This window comes from Thalassophryne amazonica, chromosome 17, assembly GCF_902500255.1.
Source record: "Thalassophryne amazonica chromosome 17, fThaAma1.1, whole genome shotgun sequence".
NCBI classification, from domain to species: domain Eukaryota; kingdom Metazoa; phylum Chordata; class Actinopteri; order Batrachoidiformes; family Batrachoididae; genus Thalassophryne; species Thalassophryne amazonica.
The window spans coordinates 50450168-50474354 of NC_047119.1; the positions used below are offsets into that span (position 1 = coordinate 50450168).

Genomic DNA, 24187 nt, shown 5'->3' on the forward strand with positions numbered 1-24187 from the left:
TACATATCATACATAAATATACATATATATACATATACATACATATACATATACATACATATATATACATATACATATATATACATATACATATATATATATATATATATATAAACCTTGATTGGACCTGGTACTGATCTTAGAGACTGGATTGAAAACATACCGTCAAAAGACAGGTGACAGACATTTTAGTGACCATCTCTTAATTCAACGATTCCAAAAATATGGGTTGCTGCCCCCTGGTGTGCAGCAGATGGACTGCGGGTGGACCATGAGAGACCATTGTAAATAAAATAAAAATACCTTCAATTTGATTTCAATTTTGTAATAAAGTTCGTAATTACTTAAAAAATCTGATTGTTTTAAAATGCAATAAAACAAAGCCATGAGATTTAAATGAGTTTTATGTATGTATCCATTTATAGATATCTGGATCTATAGATATCTATCCATCTATATCTATCTAGGCATGCGCCTATATCTTTCTAGGTATCTGTCTAGCTATACACAGATATAGCTAAATAGATATGGAAATACGTAGTTCATTTTCATCTCATGCTGGTCAAAACTGTAATAACTGGTTTGGCTGGTCTCAGAAAGTTTTTAACATTTCAAAGGTGGCCCCAGTGTTCTTAAATTTGAGAATGTCTGTCTTAATTTATCTAGCAAATGAATCAATCAAACACGAATGTGACTGAATGCCACAGTACAAATTACTGACGGGGGATAATCAGCGCACGCCTTCTCGTTTCAATTTGTATCTTTTAATTCTAATAAGTATCTTTTTAAAATGTCTCATCTTAACATCTGTCCAGTAATTTTAACGAGAAAAACAACCTTCAGGTGATTAAGTCTGGCATTTTAATGCTCGTTAATGTGCAGGAGCCCCGTTAAATAAACCAGTCATTAAAAATAAGGCCTTTATTTGTAGTTGCAGCCACATGTTGAGGCGTTTGCAGAGATTTATGAGCGTGCACACACAAACGAGACACATAACCAAACATCTGTCACTGAAACAGACAGCAAAATAAACCACGTCTGCAGATCTCAAGGGACGAGTGGGGCAGAACTTCATCGCCCGAGTAAATGTTAAACACTTTCATAGTTCCACTTGTTCTGGGACACACACTGTGAAATTGCAAATTTTGTCTTCAGGCTGGTGAGTGGGGTGTTATTAAGATGATGAGAAAACGAGTCTGGCATTTACGTCTCGTTTTAATTTGGTTGTTGGGGATGGCAGCTTATTTTTGGTCGCAAGCGGCCGATGAGATGTTCAGGTGCGGAATTTAGACAGGAGCTCTGTCATTTTACCAATAACTGGTTATTGCTTTTTCATTCTCTCTGCAGCGAACACGCGAGTCGAGTGAGATGTGATGGACGTCTGATCACATTATGCATTAAAGGCTATGCCGTGGACTTTGGCTGAGACCGCAGTGCTGTTCTTTTTTCCCCTCTGAGTAGTTTTCCTGCTGCAGTTCCTCTTCAGGCCAAAGCTTCTTTCTTCTGCCAGTTTTCATTTGTAACTGGAACAGTTTCAAAGCACTTTGTTGAAAGTCGTTCCAGAAAGATAAGTGTGAACACACAGCAGAGGAAAAATCTGCAGTTGTTTTCCTAAAGTGTTTATCGATGTCAGCAGTTGGCTTAATTTATTAATTATTATATTAATTATTATTATTATTATTATTGAGATTTATGATGTGCTCAGTATTAAACTCCACATATTACACAAACTGAAAACAGAGTTAAGAATGAATTCTCTCCTGCCAGATTTTGACAAGGATCTAATTCATCTTCTTCCTCAAGCTTGAACTCAGCTTTATTTCATTCAGTTGTTCCCTGAAATAAGATTTGATGGAAAAACAAAATCTGTTTTCACGTTCACTGCTTGTCTGTGTGTTCTTCCTGACAAATAAGCTTTGTTCCTCAGTTTTTTATTTATTAATGTTTAGAGCTGAATTCCCACAAGTTGTGGCAACTTTAACATCACTGTACTGATGTACGGTGGCCAAGAGAAGTCACAAGGCTTCCAGATTAAGCCAATAGTAAATGCATAAAGCATACAATTGTATGCAAAAGTTTGGGCACCACTGATAATTTTCATGATTTTCCTTTATAAATCATTGGTTGTCTGGATCAGTATTTCAGTTAAATATATCATATAGCAGACAAACACACTGATATTTGAGAAATGAAATGAAGTTTCTAGTATTTACAGAAAGTGTGCAATAATTATTTAAACAAAATTGGGCAGGTGCATAAATTTGGGCACCCTTGTCATTTTATTGATTTGAATACATTTAGCACTAATTATTGGAACACAAAATTGGTTTGGTAAGCTCACTGACCCTTCACCTCCTTACACAGGTGAATCCAATTATGAGAAAGGGTATTTAAGGTGGCCCTTTGCAAATGTTTCCCCCCCTTTGTATTTCTTCTAATGAGTGGCAACATGGGAGGCTCTAAACAACTCTGAAATGACCTGAAAACAAAGATTGTTCAACATCAAGGTTTAGGAGAAGGATACAAAAGCTATCTCAGAGATTTCAGCTGTCAGTTTCCACTGTGAGGAACACAGTGAGGAAATGGAAGACCGCAAGCACAGTACTAGTTTAGGCCTGAAGTGACAGGCCAAGAAAAATCTCAGATAAGCTGAAGTGAAGGATGGTGAGAACAGTCATAGTCAACCCACAGACCTTCTCCAAGACCTACAACATGATCTTGCTGCAGACAGTGTCTTTGTGCATCATTCAACTATACAGCGCACATTGCACAAAGAGATGCTGTAATGCAGAGGAAGCCTTTTCTGTGTACACACCACAACAGAGTCGCTTGAGGTATGCTAAAGCACATTTGAACAAGCCAGCTTCATTTTGGAATAAGGTGCTGTGGACTGATGAAACTAAAATTGCGTTATTTAGACATAACAAGGGGTGGTATGCATGGCTGAAAAAGAACACAGCATTCCAAGAAAAACACTTGCTACCTACAGTAAAATTTGGAGATGGTTTCATCATGCTGTGTGGCCAGTGTAGGTACTGGGAATCTTGTTAAAGTTGAGGGTCACATGGATTCCAGTCAATATCAGCATATTCTTGAGAACAATGTTCATGAATCAGTGACAAAGTTGAAGCTGTGCCGGGGCTGGATCTTTCAACAAGACAACGACCCTAAACACTGCTCAAAATCTACTAAGGCATTCATGTAGAGGTACAAGTACAACGTTCTGCAATGGCCATCTCAGTCCCCAGACCTGAATATTATTGAAAATCTGTGGTGTGATTTTAAGCGGGCTGCCCATGCTCGGAAACTAACAAACCTGGGATGTTTGTAAAGAGGAATGGTCCAAAATACCTTCAACCAGAATCCAGACTCTCATTGGAAGCTAAAGGAAGCATTCGGACCGGGAGTGACATGTTTAGCCGCCTGTTCTCCTTGAATTGCTGGCTGTTGAGTGGTGTCCAAAAAATGAGGTGGGCTTCATAGATAATTGGCAAAGCTTCTGGGGAAAACCTGGTCTGTTAGGAGAGACGGCATCCATCCCACTTTGGATGGAGCAGCTCTCATTTCTAGAAATCTGGCCAATTTTCTTAAATCCTCCAAACCGTGACTATCCAGGGTTGGGACCAGGAAGCAGAGTTGTAGTCTTACACCACCTCTCTGCAGCTTCTCTCCCCCTGCCATCCCCTCATTACCCCATCCCCGTAGAGACGGTGCCTGCTCCCAGACCACCAACAACAGCAAAAATCTATTTAAGCATAAAAATTCAAAAAGAAAAATAATATAGCACCTTCAACTGCACCACAGACTAAAACAGTTTAAATGTGGTCTATTAAACATTAGGTCTCTCTCTCTAAGTCCCTGTTGGTAAATGATATAATAATGATCAAACATATTGATTTATTCTGCCTAACAGAAACCTGGTTACAGCAGGCTGAATATGTTAGTTTAAATGAGTCAACCCCCCCGAGTCACACTAACTGTCAGAATGCTCGTAGCACGGGCCGAGGAGGAGGATTAGCAGCAATCATCCATTCCAGCTTATTAATTAATCAAAAACCCAGACAGAGCTTTAATTCATTTGAAGCTTGTCTCTTAGTCTTGTCCATCCAAATTGGAAGTCCCAAAAACCAGTTTTATTGTTATTATCTATCGTCCACCTGGTCGTTACTGTGAGTTTCTCTGTGAATTTTCAGACCTTTTGTCTGACTTAGTGCTTAGCTCAGATAAGATAATTATAGTGGGCGATTTTAACATCCACACAGATGCTGAGAATGACAGGCCTCAACACTGCATTTAATCTATTATTAGACTCTATGGCTTTGCTCAAAAAGTAAATGAGTCCACCCACCACTTTAATCATATCTTAGATCTTGTTCTGACTTATGGTATGGAAATAGAAGACTTAACAGTATTCCCTGAAAACTCCCTTCTGTCTGATCATTTCTTAATAACATTACATTTATTCTGATGGACTACCCAGCAGTGGGGAATAAGTTTCATTACACTAGAAGTCTTTCAGAAAGCGCTGTAACTAGGTTTAAGGATATGATTCCTTCTTTATGTTCTCTAATGCCATATACCAACACAGTGCCGAGTAGCTACCTAAACTCTGTAAGGGAGATAGAGTATCTCGTCAATAGTTTTACATCCTCATTGAAGACAACTTTGGATGCTGTAGCTCCTCTGAAAAGAGAGCTTTAAATCAGAAGTGCCTGACTCCGTGGTATAACTCACAAACTCGTAGCTTAAAGCAGATAACCGTAAGTTGGAGAGGAAAATGGCGTCTCACTAATTTAGAAGATCTTCACTTTAGCCTGGAAAAGAGTCTGTTTGCTCTATAAAAAGCCCTCCGTAAAGCTAGGACATCTTTCTACTCATCACTAATTGAAGAAAATAAGAACAACCCCAGGTTTCTTTTCAGCACTGTAGCCAGGCTGACAAAGAGTCAGAGCTCTATTGAGCTGAGTATTCCATTAACTTTACTAGTAATGACTTCATGACTTTCTTTGCTAACAAAATTTTAACTATTAGAGAAACAATTACTCATAACCATCCCAAGGACGTATCGTTATCTTTGGCTGCTTTCAGTGATGACGGTATTTGGTTAGACTCTTTCTCTCCGATTGTTCTGTCTGAGTTTATTTTCATTAGTTACTTCATCCAAACCATCAACATGTTTATTAGACCCCATCCATACCAGGCTGCTCAAGGAAGCCCTACCATTATTTAATGCTTCGATCTTAATATGATCAATCTATCTTTGTTAGTTGGCTATGTACCACAGGCTTTTAAGGTGGCAGTAATTAAACCATTACTTAAAAAGCCATCACTTGACCCAGCTATCTTAGCTAATTATAGGCCAATCTCAACCTTCCTTTTCTCTCAAAAATTCTTTGAAAGGGTAGTTGTAAAACAGCTAACTGATCATCTGCAGAGGAATGGTCTATTTGAAGAGTTTCAGTCAGGTTTTTAGAATTCATCATAGTTACAGAAATAGCATAGTGAAGGTTACAAATGATCTTCTTATGGCCTCGGACAGTGGACTCGTCTCTGTGCTTGTTCTGTTGGACCTCAGTGCTGCTTTTGATACTGTTGACCATAAATTTTATTACAGAGATTAGAGATGCCATAGGTATTAAAGGTTACTGTGCTGCGGTGGTTTGAATCATATTTGTCTATAGATTACAATTTGTTCATGTAAATGGGGAATCTTCTTCACAGACTAAAGTTAATTATGGAGTTCCACAAGGTTCTGTGCTAGGACCAATTTTATTCACTTTATACATGCTTCCCTTAGGCAGTATTATTAGATGGTATGCTTAAATTTCATTGTTACGCAGATGATACCCAGCTTTATCTATCCATGAAGCCAGAGGACACACACCAATTAGCTAAACTGCAGGATTGTCTTACAGACATAAGACATTGGATGACCCTCTAATTTCCTGCTTTTAAACTCAGATAAAACTGAAGTATTGTACTTGGCCCCACAAATCTTAGAACATGGGTGTCTAACCAGATCCTTACTCTGGATTGGCATTACCCTGACCTCTAGTAATACTGTGAGAAATCTTGGAGTCATTTTTGATCAGGATAGTCATTCAAAGCCGATATTAAACAATCTGTAGGACTGCTTTTTTGCATTTACGCAATATCTCTAAAATCAGAAGTCTTGTCTCAGAGTGATGCTGAAAAACTAATTCATGCATTTATTTCCTCTAGGCTGGACTATTGTAATTCATTATTATCAGGTTGTCCTAAAAGTTCCCTAAAAAGCCTTCAGTTAATTCAAAATGCTGCAGCTAGAGTACTGACGGGGACTAGAAGGAGAGAGCATATCTCACCCATATTGGCCTCTCTTCATTGGCTTCCTGTTAATTCTAGAATAGAATTTAAAATTCTTCTTCTTACTTATAAGGTTTTGCATAATCAGGTCCCATCTTATCTTAGGGACCTCGTAGTACCATATCACCCCAATAGAGCGCTTCGCTCTCAGACTGCAGGCTTACTTGTAGTTCCTCGGGTTTGTAAGAGTAGAATGGGAGGCAGAGCCTTCAGCTTTCAGGCTCCTCTCCTGTGGAACCAGCTCCCAATTCAGATCAGGGAGACAGACACCCTCTCTACTTTTAAGATTAGGCTTAAAACTTTCCTTTTTGCTAAAGCTTATAGTTAGGGCTGGATCAGGTGACCCTGAACCATCCCTTAGTTATGCTGCTATAGACGTAGACTGCTGGGGGGTTCCCATGATGCACTGTTTCTTTCTCTTTTTGCTCTGTATGCACCACTCTGCATTTAATCATTAGTGATCGATCTCTGCTCCCCTCCACAGCATGTCTTTTTCCTGGTTCTCTCCCTCAGCCCCAACCAGTCCCAGCAGAAGACTGCCCCTCCCTGAGCCTGGTTCTGCTGGAGGTTTCTTCCTGTTAAAAGGGAGTTTTTCCTTCCCACTGTAGCCAAGTGCTTGCTCACAGGGGGTCGTTTTGACCGTTGGGGTTTTACATAATTATTGTATGGCCTTGCCTTACAATATAAAGCGCCTTGGGGCAACTGTTTGTTGTGATTTGGCGCTATATAAAAAAAATTGATTGATTGATTGATTGATTTAGAGGCTGTTATTTCTACAAAAGGAGGATCTACTAAATATTGTTGTATTTTTTTTTGTTGGGGTGCCCAAATTTATGCACCTGCTTAATTTTGTTTACAGAATTACTGCACACTTTCTGTAAATCCTATAAACTTCATTTCACTTCTGAAATATCATTGTGTCTGTCTGCTATGATATATTTAACTGAAATTTCTGTTCCAGACAACCAATGATTTATAAAGGAAAATCATGAAAATTATCAGGGGTGCCCAAACTTTTGCATACAACTGTATGCACACACACACACATCTTACAAATGGAGAAAACATTTGCAAATACAGAACACGAACAAACATAACTTGTAGCACATGAAACCGTTTAACATGATGATGTGTCTGCTGCAAATTCACACAACAACAACATGCAAAAATACATGACTGTCAAGTTCCTCATCATGCCAGAAGTACTAACTCCATAAAAAGAGGTTTCTGCCAGGAGGGGTTTTACAGATGGACCGTTCGTTGCATCATGATGTGTATGTTTCTGTACAGGCTCTCAGTTGTCCAGGTGGTTTCCATAGTAGAGAAGCTTGAATCTTCGACTGGACTGGGTTGCTTGACGCAAGGATGTTTCGCTTCAAATCGTAGAAGCTTCCTCAGCTAAAATTCTTGCTCTGGTAGTCTGACTTCTGTCTTGACTCTTGTAGAGAAGAATAAACAGAAGCCACAAAAGCTGATGATGTGTAATTATCTTTATCTCTCGCTGATCAGCAAAGCTGAGTAAGTTGTTTAGTTTTATTTTTCCTTCCAACAAGGATGTAATTTTTTCACAGGTGCTTGCATGTTTGCTAGCAGGATAACTTAAAAAGTAGTGAACCAATTTGAAGGAAATTTGGTTAACATATATATAATGTTCTGGGAATTTTGAATGATTTTATTGTGAATTTGATCTATTTTGGATACAGGATCCAGAAGATGTTTAAAGTGGTGCTCTGAGTGACTTCTAGCACATTTACGTTATTGATCGTTTCTTTAGCAAAGTTATATATTTTTTGTGTTTCATTTTCTTTGCAATGCAGTGAACAGCAGAAGTCAGTAAAAGATGCAACTGCACAAACTCACGGTCACACATGAGGCTACATACAGGAAACGTGACTGATGCACTGAGGTGGTCGTGCTTTCATTGTGTATTCAAATTTGAGCCATAAAATCTTTGTCAACCTTTTTTTTTTTCCCAATTGTACTCAGACTTCACCTAAATTTAACATTCATTTAGCTGTTGCTGACCTTCCCTGCACAGACAGCCAATGACAGGACAGTTCTATGGAACATCAGCAGATGCACTGCAGCAGTGGTTAAGTGGCTCATAACCTCCATAGAGCACCCCCCCCCCCCCCCAAAAATATGCAACTTTAAACTCAAACATGATCCAAACTTCACCCAGTTATCATTCAGAGTTGGAGAGATGGAAATGAAATGGGGTTAAACCTGTTCCTGCTTCCATGGATGTGCATCCTGGAAGGTCACGGTCTATAACTGTGACAATCTGGTGTATGTGAAGACCACGGCTACCTGTGAATATGAGCTAGCATGCAGACTGATGACATCACATGCTGGAGTCATGCCATGTGATGTGCTTCTGGAAAAGGTCACGGTACGACAAAGAACGGGGCTCCAAGTTGATGCAAGAGTCTACCAAATCATGTCAAAGGCCACAAAAAAATAAATAAAAAAGAAGTCCCACGGTTTCAAACTGTGACATTCTAAAATGCATTAACCACGAAAGTGGAACGTGGCTGAAGGGCGATAATGACTTTATGGCTTTGATACGACCATAGAACTCTCTGGAGAATCTTTGAGTACTGCTGGAACATCAAACAGGTAGTTACTTTAGGAGAAACAGGTAAAGAGTACTACATGCATTGTGAAGGAACGTCAGTTACATCACGTACATTATTTTTCTTACGCATGCTCAGCAACTCAGCAAGTGGGCAAGAGAATCACAGAGAATCCCATTTATCACCTGGCCAGAGCAAAAATTTGACTAATTTGAGGAGATAGTGATGGAATGCTGTTGAACACAAACAGCTGCTAATAAAGACCAAAGGCACAATACTTAGGACCAGTGCATACGTCGAGACTTGACCCAACCTTCCTAGTTAGTTTAAGTTCAGTACAACCTGACACTTCAGACTGGAGTTATGGTAATATCTTAGGGAATGGTTAATCAAAATGAACTCTACCCTCCATGTGACCCTCTTTCTCAATAAAAATCAGGGAAACCTGTGATGGATGAGGTCCAGTGTGTGTAAGTTTCAAATAGATCCCTTCACTGAACTCAATCCCAACTGTGCAACCCATTAAGTTTAGCCAATAACATTCAACCAGGAGGTTACCTGCTACACCGTTACTGCCAGGCGAGTCAATACCTCTTCCAACTTCACCAAAACTATTTTGGACAAAAGCTGGATTCGAGCAGTTTTAAATCTTACCCTGCCAGGCTGCTGTTGGCAGAGCTCTCTGCAATCTGTGAGCTGGGGATCCACTTGGTCTCACCCACCACCGTCCTCGCATGTGGCAGGCGGCCGACATCTTTCACCGTCATCATCAGGTGTCGCGACGACTTCAGGACTTTGACAGCGTCGTCATGTGGGACGCTCAGGAAGCTGTGACCGTTCACCTCTAAGATCTGGTCGCCAACCTGCGGGTCGGGAAAGGAACAGTGAGGGGAGGCAGAGGGGGCTGAACAAGACGGTAGTGTCGGAGGATCAGACTGTCAGAGGTCAAAGGTTGGAGAGAGGTAACAAGCGGAGGCAGTAGAGGTGAAATATTTAGTGGACATAGGCTTGTTTATCACATTTTCTTGGGATATGACAAAAAAATTCCATAAAATTTTATTACAAAAGGAAATAATGCTATTAATGATTAAAGCTGCAATTAGTCTTCATAGCTGTGGATGTCACAGTCATTATACAGAATGACATTGATGAATGACGCAAAGTACAATTGTGAAAATAGAAAGAGGGGTTTCCTGTTTGCAAATAATGAATAACAGCAACAAAAATATCCAATGCACTTATTAAATCTTGAACTATCACACTGACTGATAAGTTGGACTCTGACAGACAGCACACCCATCCACCCATCCCTCCCTCCCTCTCTCCCTCTGTAGCAGGCAAAAATATGGACTGCATTTATACAGCATTTTTCTATCTATATCAGAAGCTCAAAGTGCTTTACAGTAATGTCTTGCATTCACGTGCGCACACACACACACACACACCGGGAGCAACTTGGGGATTAACCTTGCATAAGGGCCCTTTGTGTTTTTCCAGCCAGACGGGGGTTTGAACAGAGGATCATCTGATTTCATGCCCACTGCTTAACCACTAGACCATCACTTCCCCAAATAAACTCTCCATAGACCTCTCTAAACTAGACAAACTAGCTAAGAGACAATATAGACCAACAGACAATATAGACTGAAGTTGGAGGGTTACTACTCTACCTCTGACCATCGATGCATGTGGGAAGGACTCCAACACAAGGACTCCGGCAGAGGAGCAGCGCAGTCACATCCAGCCAAGCCACACTGCCAGATGAGCTGAACGAGTTCTACGCTCGCTTTGAGGCCCAAGATACTGATCAGCAGGGAATGATGTTGGGCAAGAAGAGAATACAGGACTCATCACTCATGATGACATTAGCAGACGTGCACAGGGTTCTGAGCAACGCAAACCCATGGAAAGCAGCTGGCCCAGATAATATCCCCGGCCGTGCCCACAGGGTTTGCTCATCAGAGCTAGGTGATGTGTTTGCTGACATATTCAATCTGTCCTTTGCACAAACCTCTGTACCCACCTGAGCTTTCCCCTCACTGCAGGACAGTTACCAAACCAGAGTCCTATGTATAACACACAACCTCATCAGGGACAGTACATACCCCCAACACTCACTCTTCACACTCCCACCGTCAGGCAGACGCTAAAGGAGTCTGAAGTCCAGGACTACTAGGCTGGTGAACAGCTTCTACCCACAGGCCATTAGGCTTCTCAGTAACTCTCTTACACACTGACCCCTCCACCATTCTTCTCCTCATCATTATTACTATCATCCTCTAAATATTTATTATAATAGCTCTATTCACTATTTATGTACGCCTGCACCTTACAACTCCTGCAGAGCAGGAAGGCTGCTTAAAACTACACAATATTGCACAAAATTGCCAGTACTGCATAAACTGCATATCCTCTAAACTCTACATCCTTTAAATAGTGTATATATTCTTCAGTCTAATAATGTGTAATTTATAATGTGTTCTTTTTTTTTTTAAATCATTTGATGTGAACTTTCTACATGCAAATATTCTAGGGAGAATGAACAGAGTAAGAATTTTATTGTGTGGTATAACTGCCTGTTTTTACTGTGCACATGACAATAAAAACTTTTAACTCTTAGATCTTCCTTTACACAGCTATATACTCTTCATCCCAAATTAGTCCCAGGTCAGATATATAACGTGTTCTGGGTCTAACCTGATTGTTCCTTGGTACATGCCTTGAACATGTCAAAAGGAGGCATCTTTGAGTCACCCTCATCAGATCCTTCAACCATCACAGCTGGTTCCATGGTGTGCAAAAGAGCAGCGGTTGTGCATGACTGTTGCTTCAGGTAGTTGCAGTCAAGAAAGATAGACATTGTAGAAGAATTTGTTTGTCAGGTCAGGGTCTGGTGTTTAATTGTTGCAAGTATTTATTGTACGGGGGGTGGGGGTGGGAGCACTGGCCTTCTGTGTAGAAAGTCACCAGTTTGAGGCTTGGCTGTGACTGCCACCCAGTGCCCCCTGCTGGCCACCACGCAAAAGGGGTACCTGACTAATAGTTGGGGAAGATATCAGGCAGCTAGGAAAGGAACTGCCACCTTATAGCATGGAGTGGATAAGAGTCTTCAACTCCCCCTGGAGGGGACACCAGTCCAATGCAGGTTACATCTCCAGCCAAAGCTGGCATCCCTCTGGGGTCGGAGGGCATTTTTTGGACTCGCCTGGCCTGGCATAAATGTTTTATTATTGTTGTTAACAGCTCTCCCTGCATCCCACAATCAAGTTTTATGTCTTTTTTTCAGGACAACCTGTGCTTTCATAATATATATGTTTTTGTTGTGTTATTTGAGGTCTTGTGTGAAAGAAAATACAAAAATATGTTTTTTTCTGGGTATAGGGAGGAGGAAGGGTAATGAGGGTTAGGGTGTTTTTGTTTTTTGCTTCGGCTTGTAAATATATAGTATTTTGTATGTAAGTAGGTATGTGTAGGTGTATATTTATGTTTGTGTATATATATGTGTATATATGTATATGTGTATATATGTGTATGTATATGTGTATGTATGTTGATGTGTGTATGTATATATATATGTGTATGTATATGTATATATATATATATATTGATATCGGTTTAGGTGTGTAGGAATCTATGTGTATATGTGGCAAAAGGTATTACTGGTTGTGGGGAAGAAGGGGTAGGGATAAATAAGCTGATGCTTCACCCTACCCCTTTTCGGACATGTTGGGTACACAGTAGGAACTTTTTTGTTGTTGTCTTTACTGATCTATCTTGTAATTGTTGTTGTATCAAATGTTCGAAATAAACAGTTTTCATTCATTCATTCATTCATTCAAGAATGTACAACAAAAAGGTTCAAACAAACACAAATGCACATTTTGAACAATATATACAAAATGGTCTATGCGGGGTTTTTTTTTTTGTCTTCATCTCAAAGCAATTTCTGTCTGCTATTAGACAAAGGTTACATCACAAACTTATACTTCTACTGTGTTTTGGAGTGTTCTGTGCTGACAGCTGCTTTCATTCACACGTTGGCCCACTTTGGCTTACAGTCTGAGAAGCGGCCCTTCCCCTCGCTCCATTGATATGGTAAACAGTGCTTTACGCAGAGAAAGCAACAGAGTTATCCAGTAACATTCACATGCAAACTAGTGGAGCAATCCTGATAGTTACACACTTTGTTTGAGCATGTGAGACTGTCATCAGAGGCTCTCCATCTGCTCTGTCTGCTTTCATTGATCGCTGTGCTTAATGGTTGCAGGGCGCACTGGAGTCCAATAGTATGTACTCATTGGAGCACCAGGGGGCTATTCAAATGGGCCAACTAGTAACTTCATTCATTCATCTTCTACCGCTTAGTCCAATTAAGGGTCGCGGGGGGCTGGAGTCTATCCAGCAGCCATAGAGCGCGAGGCGGGGTACACCCAGGACAGGACGCCCAGTCTGTCGCAGGGCCACAAACAGACAAACAAACACAGACACACCCACACACACACCTACAGACAATTTAAAGATACCAATCCACCTAACCCGCATGTCTTTGGATGTGGGAGGAAACCGGAGCACCCGGAGGAAACCCACGCAAACACGAGGAGAACATGCAAACTCCACACAGAAAGGCCACAGGAATTGAACCCATGACCTTCTCGCTGTGAGGCAACAGTGCTAACCACCAAGCCACCGTGCTGCCCCAACTAGTCACATATCACTCCTGAAAACGATCTTTGGCTTTTCATGTGAGGTAAATCTGCCCTACAATTGGATTTTGGAAAACCATGTGACAGTGAACCAATTCTGATTCGACACTCACACTGCGCACGTCATCACACAGCTTCTATGAGGAGTACAAAGATGGCCGATGGCTGGCTCGAAAGTCCACAAAGTTAACTTTTCAGCAAAAAAGTAAGTTCCTATCTCATATCATTATAAAGTTATTTAGAATTTAGTAAGGCTTGGTCTTAGCCGTCTTATACGACGGCGTCGGCCCCAGAGGGTTAAAGCTGGGTGGACTGGGACAATGCACTGCATTATTTAAAAATACAGACAGATAACATGACCAGGAATTTTACCCGTCTGCATATTGGTAGCCCAACGCTATCCCATTGAGCTACCTGTTCTGCACTGAAACATGGTGAGTAATTGAGCTATTTTCCTGTGTTTCTGACGGATGTTGATGCTGCAGATTGCATTTGATGACTACAATCTTCTATGGATTGGATCCTATTGTAATCAATGCATAACAATTTATTGTGACAGCAAGCAGCTTTTAAACGCAAACTTCGGTTAGATTGCATTGATTAGATTAAATTAGATAGACCTTATTGATCCCTTGGGAAGATTCCCTCGGGGAAAGTGAGGTTGCCCCATGGTGATTACCAATCCAGCCGAAGGACTGTTGGACCTTTGACAGTTTGCAAAGTTGAAAGTCCAGGCAGCCTTCTGATCAACAAATGCTTCTCATATCCAATATTAAACAATAACTATTGAAAATCAAGTAGACTGAATTCTAATAGACATTTCTCTAAAGAGCAACATTTTGGGGGATGTTCTCTACTACAACACGCCAACTTGTTTTTCATTATGATGGTGACAACACAAAAGATGTCTCCCACCTTCACTATGAAATAAACTAATTTCACATTCTCCTCTGTTATCGTCTTCATGGTTATTAAATAACAGGGAAACAGATGATAAAAAAAACCTACTCTTTTCTTCTTTATTGTGTTCTTTGCATCGACCAGTTTCAGAGCAGAGCTGTTTAATAAGAGTCTGAAAAGGCTTTTTGTGTGTAATTTCACTCCCTTGTGTCAAAGAGCTGAGCTGCAGTCCGAGGGAAGACAACGTCCATATTAAGTGCCACCTTGGTCCGGTACCTCCTGTATTCTGGCATAAAGTGGTCTGAAATTCAGAGCACCTTTAATGTCACTGTGACCTCTTAAGATTAGCTAAAGCCGTTACCATTTTACTTTGTACCAAAAAAGACAGCCAGGACCAAAATGAAATCAACGACAACCCTTTGCCAGCGACGTGACTGTACGTCGTACTGACTTGCCCTAATGTGAACTGTAAGTCCTGATCTACACGTTTGATTACACACAATTATTACCAACATACAGAGTGAAAACTGTTGGGTCACTATTCCAAAAAGGATATGTAACTTGTGATGTTCCAGTTGTAAGGTTTCTGTTCTTGAAGGAGCACAAACAAAATCCCCCCTAAAAAAAAAAAAAAGACCAAATTGGCAGCACGGTGCATTAGTGGTTAGCACTGGAGCCTTACAGCAATAAGATTGTGGGTTCGATTCCCACATGGGGCCTTTCTGTGTGGAGTTTGCATGTCCTCCCCATGTTTGCGTGAGCTCTCGCTGGGTGCTCTGGTTTCCTCCCACATCCAAAGACATGCACGTTAGGTGAATTTGAAACTTTAAAATTGATTGTAGGTGCGAGTGTGATGTGTTTGTCTGTCTATATGTTGTCCTGTGACAGACTGGTGTCCTGTCCAGGATGCACCCCGCCTCACGCCCTATGACTGCTGGGATTGGCTCTGGCCCCCCCGTGACCCTTAATTGGAGGAAGTGGGTATTGAAAATGGATGGACATACATACAGTTCAACACCATACCAATGCATTCCTTAAGTGTACGTGACATAATATGTAATGTTTTTTGTGTATTTAAGACTAAATTAAACAACAGTTTTGAAATTTATCCTTTCCTGGTTCGCAGTTACTGAAGAGATAAATATTCGGATTTTGAACTGTGCTCCACTAAAAACCAGGAACAACCAGGCGATTCACGACACTGGAGAAGGAGGAGGAAGGGTTAGAACCATTATCATCATTATTACCAGAACCATTATATTAATAACCCCATTAATTTATAGATAATTTATGGATTTTTTTTTTACACGCTACTGACAGCCCCGTTTCTACTGAGTGGTTCAGGTCGGTGATGCACAGTGCTTTTTCGGTGTCAGAATGGTTCATTCTCACTGGCACAATCCTTTTGATTGGCAGGTGGAACACTTATATTGAGAGCACGCCACGCACAGTGTCTGCAGCTTTCTCCACTCGACACAGAGGCAAAACTGAGTATTAACACTTTATTTTACTGTTTTGTGGATCATGGGATAATTTCATCGTGTGCAGACTGAGATGTTATCCAGGTGAGGGACTGCGAGTCCTCCTTGTGGCGCAAAGCGGCCCGTGGTGGAAGAAGAGGAGGAGTTGTCCACAGCAGAAACTTGCAACCATCAGCCGCAATTAACGGATTACCAGCTGGCACTGTAACCTGTCACCAAACTCCCGTGTAACACAGGGACTTTTCGTCAGCCAGGACATAAAGAGTAAGTCAGTCCCTTCAGCTGCCTCCCTTGTTTTTGTACTCGGTTCGCCACAGCAAATCCAAGGTGGATCTGCATGTTGAATTGGCACAAATTTTACGCTGGATGCCCTTCCTGACGTAACTCCACATTACATGGAGAAATGTGGCAGGGGTGGGATTCGAACCGGGAACCTTTCACACTGAAACCAAGTGCATTAACCACTTGGGAACTACCCCTACAGCCAGGACATAAAGAATAAATTATTTTCAGGCGTTGTTTTGTAAAGGTGGATAAGTTTTGGTCAGACTAAAGATGATCTCACTGAAACAGACAGGTAAGACTATATTATTTACTCCTGTGTGAATGATTTTAATATTTAATAAAAACATGTTACACTATTAATGTACAGTACATTAACTGTACTAAAGAAGGAAACCACATTTATTTTAAAAATAGCTGATATTTTCAGTCCCTCGTGTCATTTTTCAGATTTGAAATGTATGTACCTGTTTCTAAGAAAAAAAAAAACCCACACTTTCCTCATCACTTTTTTCTGATGTCACAGATAGTAAAATTTTTTAATCAGCTGATTACGCCCCATAGGGACCTGCCAAAAAACAAACACACACACACAAAAAAAACAGTTTATCATCACCTGCATGCTGAAATCGCTTGCATTATTATTATTTATTTTTATAATCACCTTTCCTGTGTTTTGAACCTCTGCCAATATCCTCACTGGTTGTCAGAGTGAAGGTTTTCCTCAAGATTTCATCTCCTTATTGTCATTTAAATAAGGCTCCAAACCATAAGGCTGTGTCTCCCACAGCTTTTTCAGAAAACACATTTCAGACTGGACTGAAAAAAAAAGCTCCACACTAGAAAAAAAAAAAGAGTCTGAAAACAGCTCAACCACCGCTGTGTTCACAATTGATTTGGGCTTGAATCAAGGTCCCGTTCTTGTGATGACATTACAACAATATGGCCACACGGTTGAGGGCTGAAATAGAGCGCAACTGTTATCCTTCACCTGCACACTCATCATAGACCTTTTATTGTTCAGGATTTTTTAAAATTTCAACATTTCGGAACAGTTAATTCTGGTTTGGTTTGTATTTCCACCACCGGCAGAACCCTTTTGTTTGCCAGGCGGAATACGCAAATATTGACAAGCACATCACTGAACATGAGTACACTGTACGCACAACCTTTTCTTCTCCACATGGAGGTTAAACAAAGTAATTTAACATTTTTTAAATTGTATTTTATTTTATTTTTGTCTTGGTGGATCATGGGATATATTTTCATTGTGTGCAGAATGCTGAAGAATCGACTGATGCCTTTGGTGAACGCTGACCATGAATGAATGAGTCGCTGTGTCTCTTTCAACTTTTAAAATTTTTTTAAACTTTTAAAAGTTAATTTTCTTGTTGTGGCACAAAGTGCCGGTATCCTCTGGTTCAGGCTGAGAAACACACCAGGAGCAGACAAACACAGAGGGACTTCTTTAAAATGCTACATTTCTTCTGTCATGGCAAAAAGCTAAAGTATTTCCAGATGTTTTCCAAAATTAGAACTCTTTACATGGATAAGTTTTCATCAGGCTGTGATGATGAATCTGACTCAAATGACATAACAGGTCAAACTGCAAGAACTGCATGAGGACCGCAGCTTTGAACCAACCAATAGACAGCATTAAGGGATGTTTTTTGACTTATGAGTAACTTACAAGAAACGTGTGTCAACAATAGCATAACTTACCTACAACTTATGTCCCGCATATGCGAGGTGTATGAGTCATATGCTGGCACACGTTGAAAATATGGTGCATGCCCAAAATGTGTCAACGTACTCGCTGTATTACGACGTATATCAGTGTGTTTCAACATGCGCTTAACTTATACAAAACTTACCCATAACTTATTAGACGGTACGCCACAGTATGCCAGCATTTTTAATACGCTTGGCATACGCTGGCTAAATCATCAAGGTGCGGACAGGGGTTTGATGCAGGATACTTCCCCAGCCAAGGCTGGTGCCCATTACACCTGACTGGGACTGGAACGATGGCAATAAGTATCTTGTCCAAGAACACATACAGGGACCTCAAACCCAGGACTATGTTATTGATAGCCCATCCCCTTATCTGCTGAGCTACCTGCTCTGATGTAGATAACATACAAGACATACTTCAGTGACTTGAAAATATTCATCAACTCCTGAATTGTCTAAAAATAATAAATAATTGGCTGTAAAGTGACGATTTCGTGGAGTTACACTAAAGGTTGCCCACTTATGTAAGCCAAGATTTATTTTCAATGATTGAAAAAGGCAGAATTTTTTTTTTTGGGGGGGGGGGGGGGGGGGGGTTGAAAAATTTGTCATACAACTAGGGATTCCCCTTTTGGCTGACCTGGTAGGTCTTTGGTGGGTGAGGTTTTGTTGTCTGAATCTCACCCAAATCATTTGGCATTGTTGGCAGGATATGATGGTTGTTGACCCAATTGTCACAGGTGAAGGTTCTCAATGCTTCCAGGCACCTGTGAGGTCAGGATGAGGTAAAAAGGCGGTGAAATCCAGATCATAAAGATGTTCCGACTAGCTCGATGAGTGAGCATTCCAGTTTGGGTGAACTGGAACAAGCTGGAACAAGAGTCGTGTGAGCGAGAAGTCTGGCATCACAATCCCACCAGGAGCCAAAGAAATATGTCACTCTGTTACACTGCATAGAGACCAGCAGGGACTTGACCTTCATGATTTATTTTCTAACAATACCACTAAAACACGTCACCTCCGATGTACACTTAGCAAGTTTGAGACCAAGTGTAAAAGCGAATAGGATGAGAATCAGCTACTCTAAATCTGAGAACATGGTTCTGTGTCAGAACAGGGTGGATGTCCCTCTGGGTTAGGGGAGAGTTACAGCCCCAAGTGGAGGAGTTTAAGTATGCTGGGGTTTTGACATTTTACCTACACTGTTTCAGACTGTCATGGTGAAGAAAGAACTGAGCCACAGTCGATTTACCAGTCAGTTTATGCTGCAGTCCTCAATTATGGTCGCAATATTGGGGTAATGCCAAAAGAACAAGGTGGCGTATACAAGCGTTGATTATCTGTGCTTCACTCCTGGACAGGATGAGAAGCTCAACTATCCTGGAGGGGACTTCTGAGTAGAGCCACCTGGTTTCTTGTCATCAAAATGGGCCCAGCTGAGGTGGTTTGGGCACTTGGTGAGGATGGGGAGGAGACTCAGGGAAGACGCAGGACACACTGGAGAGATTATATTTCCCAGCGAGCTTGATAAGTGCCTCGGGACCTCCCAGATAACGTTAGAAGACTTTGGAAATTCTTGGTTTACTGCAACTGTGACCCAGACCTGGATAAGTGGCAAAAAAATGAATGAATGAATCAAGACCTTTTCATAAGTATTTTAATGTTGGTGAAAAGTGACTCTTTTGTGTGTATCTCCATACAGACATTCAAGGATACCTTTGGCACCCACATAAAAACAAACAAAACTCAAAAATCTCATTTGGTGGAGGCCTCGGGATGACGTGCTCTATCATTTCTGTCCTCCCTCACATTGACTATTAACTTTATCATAACTGTAATAAATTAGTCACAAAGGACAGATTTGTAGATCCTCTGAAGAAAACACAGAGTTGCTGGTCTTGTAAATTGGATTGCTTGCCATTTGTGCTTGATATACTGTTTATAATTAAAAAGAAAATAAAATCTTCCCCAGATGTCACTTTAGTGTGTCTGTTTTATTCTCATTTCACTCTGAGTAGCCAACCAAGCCTGGCAATGACTTCAGCTTTCTCTCAGAGCAGCAGCAGTGGGAATAGTTGGGAATTTAAAAAAAAAACCTGAGGCGATCCAGCAGCAGATCTATCAGCTCTAATGCACAGCAGCACCTCTGCAGCACAGTGCCAGGCAGATGAGGATATCTGCCTTATAAATATTTGTCGCAAGTTTTACTTTGGCTGAACCACAATTTGTAGTAAAAGAAGCAAAAAAACAACACACACAACACACAGAGTTATGAGCACAAATGCATAACACAGAGCATTTTTAACCAGCTCAATCTACGCCAATCAAACGGGCCGCTGCAGCGGTTGTGTTCAATTTAATCAGATTTCGTGCTGCCAGAAAGAGTCAAAGCCTGAGGGAACAACCACTTGAGAGAGAACAAGCTGTTCCTCTGACGACAACAGCAGGCTTTTTATAACAGACTAATTACATTAGTGTCAACTGCAGAGCTCAGACTCATGTCACTCACATGAAATGTAAACAATGTGAACACAGACACAAACACACCCACCCACCCACCCACATCCATAAGTATTTGGACAGTATCGTAATTTGTGTCTGTATACCAACACATTGGAGATGAAATGAGCTTGTATATATATATATACATACATACATACATACATACATACATACATACATACATATACATACATACATACATACACATATACATACATACACATATACATACATACATATATATATATACATATGAGGTCTCTTAGATTACACCAATCATGCTTGGACCCTCGTGCGCATGCGTGAGTTTTTTCACGCGTGTCGGTGACGTCATTTCCCTGTGGGCAGGCCTTGAGTGAGATGTGGTCCCGCCCTCTCGGCTGAATTCCTTTGTTTCACACGCTGCTCGAGACGGAGCGCGTTGCTTTATCAAAATTTTTTCTGGACCTGTAGGAATATCCGAGTGGACACTATTCGAGAAAATTAAGCTGTTTTCTGTGAAAAGTTTAACGGCTGATGAGAGATTATGGGGTGTTTCTGTCGGTTGTAAGGACTTCCCACGGAGCGGGACGTCCTGCAGCGCTTCCAGGCGATGTCGTCGGCCTGTTTCGAGCTGAAAACATCCTATTTAAGGCTTAATTCACCCAGGACATCGTGAGAGAACAGAGAAGATTCAGAAGAGGCCGGCATGAGGAATTTATGCAGACATTCCACTGTTTAGGACATTTTTTTAATGAAAGACGTACGCGCAAATTCGCCGAGTCGTTCCGTGACGACTCGGCAAATCTGTGTGCGCCGCGACAGGAAAAACACCTCCGTGTTGAAAACCATTTGTAGAATTCAGGCGGCTTTTAATGGCTTTCAACAAGTGAGTAACTGAGAAATTGTTTAACAGCTTGGGCATGTTCCAACTTGCCCGTTAAGATTTCCAACGGAGGTGTTTTTCCTGCCGCGACCCCGCGCGGTCGGGTCCAGCCCGACATGCGACTCTGCCCGCACGTTCTTTCATTACAAAATGGACCGTTAACAATGGAATGTCCGAATAAACTCCTCATGCCGACTTCTTCTGAAAGTTCTCTGTTCTGACGACTTACTGCGTCAACAGACCTGAAATGTTGGAAGTTTTCAACTTGAAACGCGAGACACTGCCGCCTCGAAGCGCAGATCGCCGTCAGGCGCCATGGACCGTCCTTAAAGCGACACTACCAGACCAAAATCTCTCATCAGCCGTTAAAATTTTTACAGAAAACCAGCTGAATTTATTGAATGGTGTCCACCTCAGTTGTGCCTTACAGTTTTGAAAAAAATTTTATCAACAAAGCAACAGTCTCTGAGCCATTCCTAAACAATGAAAAAAATCGACGAGCGGGTGGACGACTCCTCACCTCAAAGACTGCCCACAGGCGAATGACGTAACCGACAGGCGTGAAAAAACTCTCGCATGCCCACGAGGGGTTCAAGCATGTCTGATGTAATCACACGTGATTCAAATCCATATGGTTTTGAAAAAAATAATAAGGTCGGATACTTTTCTAATAGACCTCGTATATATATATATATATATATATATATATATATATATATACACATACACACAACAAAAATATAAATGCAACACTTTTGTTTTGCTCCCATTTTGTATGAGATGAACTCAAAGATCTAAAACTTTTTCCACATACACAATATCACCATTTCCCTCAAATATTGTTCACAAACCAGTCCTACAAGGGCTGTGATAAAAGTATCCGACCTTATTATTTTTTTCAAAAACCATATGGATTTGAATCACGTGTGACTACATCAGACATATCTTGAACCCTCGTGAGCATGCGAGAGTTTTTTCACACCTGTCGGTTACGTCATTCGCCTGTGGGCAGTCCTTTGAGTGAGGAGTGGCCCACCCTCCTCGTCGATTTTTTCATTGTTTAGGAATGGCTCAGAGACTGCTGCTTGTTTGATAAAAAATTTTTCAAAAACTGTAAGGCACAACTGAGTGGACACCATTCGATATTTCAGCTGGTTTTCGGTGAAAATTTTAATGGCTGATGAGAGATTATGGTGTGTAAGTGTCGCTTTAAGGACGGCCCACGGCACCTGACGGCGATCTGCGCTCCGAGGCGAGGTCGTCTCGCTGTTTCAAGCTGAAAACTTCCCACATTTCAGGCTCTGTTCACCCAGTAAGTCGTCAGAGAACAGAGAACTTTCAGAAGAGCTCGGGATTCAGCAGTTTATTCGGACATTCCACGTGTTAAAGGAGATTTTGTAATGAAAGAACGTGCGGGCAGAGTCGCATGTCGGGGCCGGACCCGACCGCGGGGGGTCGCGACAGGAAAAACACCTCTGTTGGAAACCTTAACGGACAAGTTGGAACATGCCCAGCTGTTAACCAATTTCTCAGATACTCACTTGCTGAAAGCCATCAAAAGCCGCCTGAATTTTACAAATGTTTTCAACACTGAGGTGTTTTTCATGTCGCCGGTGCAGACGGATTTGCCATGTCGTCACGGATCCGACTCGGCAAATTCATTCCGCACGTTCTTTCATTACAAAATCTCCTTAACAGTGGAATGTCTGGGTAAACTCCTGATGCCGGCTTCTTCTGAAACTTCTCTGTTTCTCTGACGACGACCTGGGTGAACAGAGCCTTAAATTAGGATGTTTCAGCTCGAAACAGCCAGACAGACGCCACCTCCGACTGCGCCGTGCCGATCCGCTTTGTGGGCTGTCCTCAAAGCGAAAGAAACTCCACAATCTCTCATCAGCCGTTAAACTTTTCACCGAAACCCAGCTGAATTTCTCGAATAGTGTCCACTCGGATATCCCTCACAGGTCCTGAAAAAATTTTGATAAAGCAAAGCGCGCCGTCTCCAGTGGCTTCTCAGACAAAGATATTCCGATGGGTGGGGTGGACCACTCCTCACTCAAGGCCTGCCCACAGGCGAATGACGTCACCGACACGCGTGAAAAAAACTCACGCATGCGCACGAGGGTTCAAGCATGTCTGGTGTAATCACACGTGATTCAAATCCATATAGTTTTTTTTTAAATAAAAACTGCCGGTTAGTTTTATCACAGACCTCGTAAATCTGTGATAGTGAGCATTTCTCCTTTGCTGAGATAATCCATCCCACCTCACAGGTGTGCCATACCAAGATGCTGATTAGACACCATGATTAGTGCACAGGTGTGCCTTAGACTGCCCACAATAAAAGGCCACTCTGAAAGGTGCAGTTTTGTTTATTGGGGGGGATACCAGTCAGTATGTGGTGTGACCACCATTTGCCTCATGCAGTGCAACACATCTCCTTCGCATAGAGTTGATCAGGTTGTCAATTGTGGCCTGTGGAATGTTGTCCACTCCTCTTCAATGGCTGTGCGAAGTTGCTGGATATTGGCAGGAACTGGTATCGCTGTCGTATACGCCGGTCCAGAGCATCCCAAACATGCTCAATGGGTGGACATGTCCGGTGAGTATGCCGGCCATGCAAGAACTGGGACATTTTCAGCTTCCAAGAATTGTGTACAGATCCTTACAACATGGGGCTGGGCATAATCCTGCTGCAACATGAGGTGATGTTCTTGGATGTATGGCACAACAATGGGCCTCAGGATCTCGTCACGGTATCTCTGTGCATTCAAAATGCCATCAATAAAATGCACCTGT

The 24187-nt window shown here is 41.5% G+C and overlaps 1 protein-coding gene across 3 annotated transcripts in view; it reads right to left on the bottom strand.

The window, feature by feature from the left end:
* Positions 1-24187, bottom strand: part of whrna (whirlin a) — a 397537-nt gene that overhangs the window by 130425 nt on the left and 242925 nt on the right. For all 3 annotated transcript variants that reach the window (XM_034191661.1, XM_034191660.1, XM_034191659.1), the window contains exon 4: positions 9576-9784. In XM_034191661.1, coding sequence (XP_034047552.1) covers positions 9576-9784 — 209 coding nt within the window. The remainder of the gene's footprint in view (positions 1-9575; positions 9785-24187) is intronic.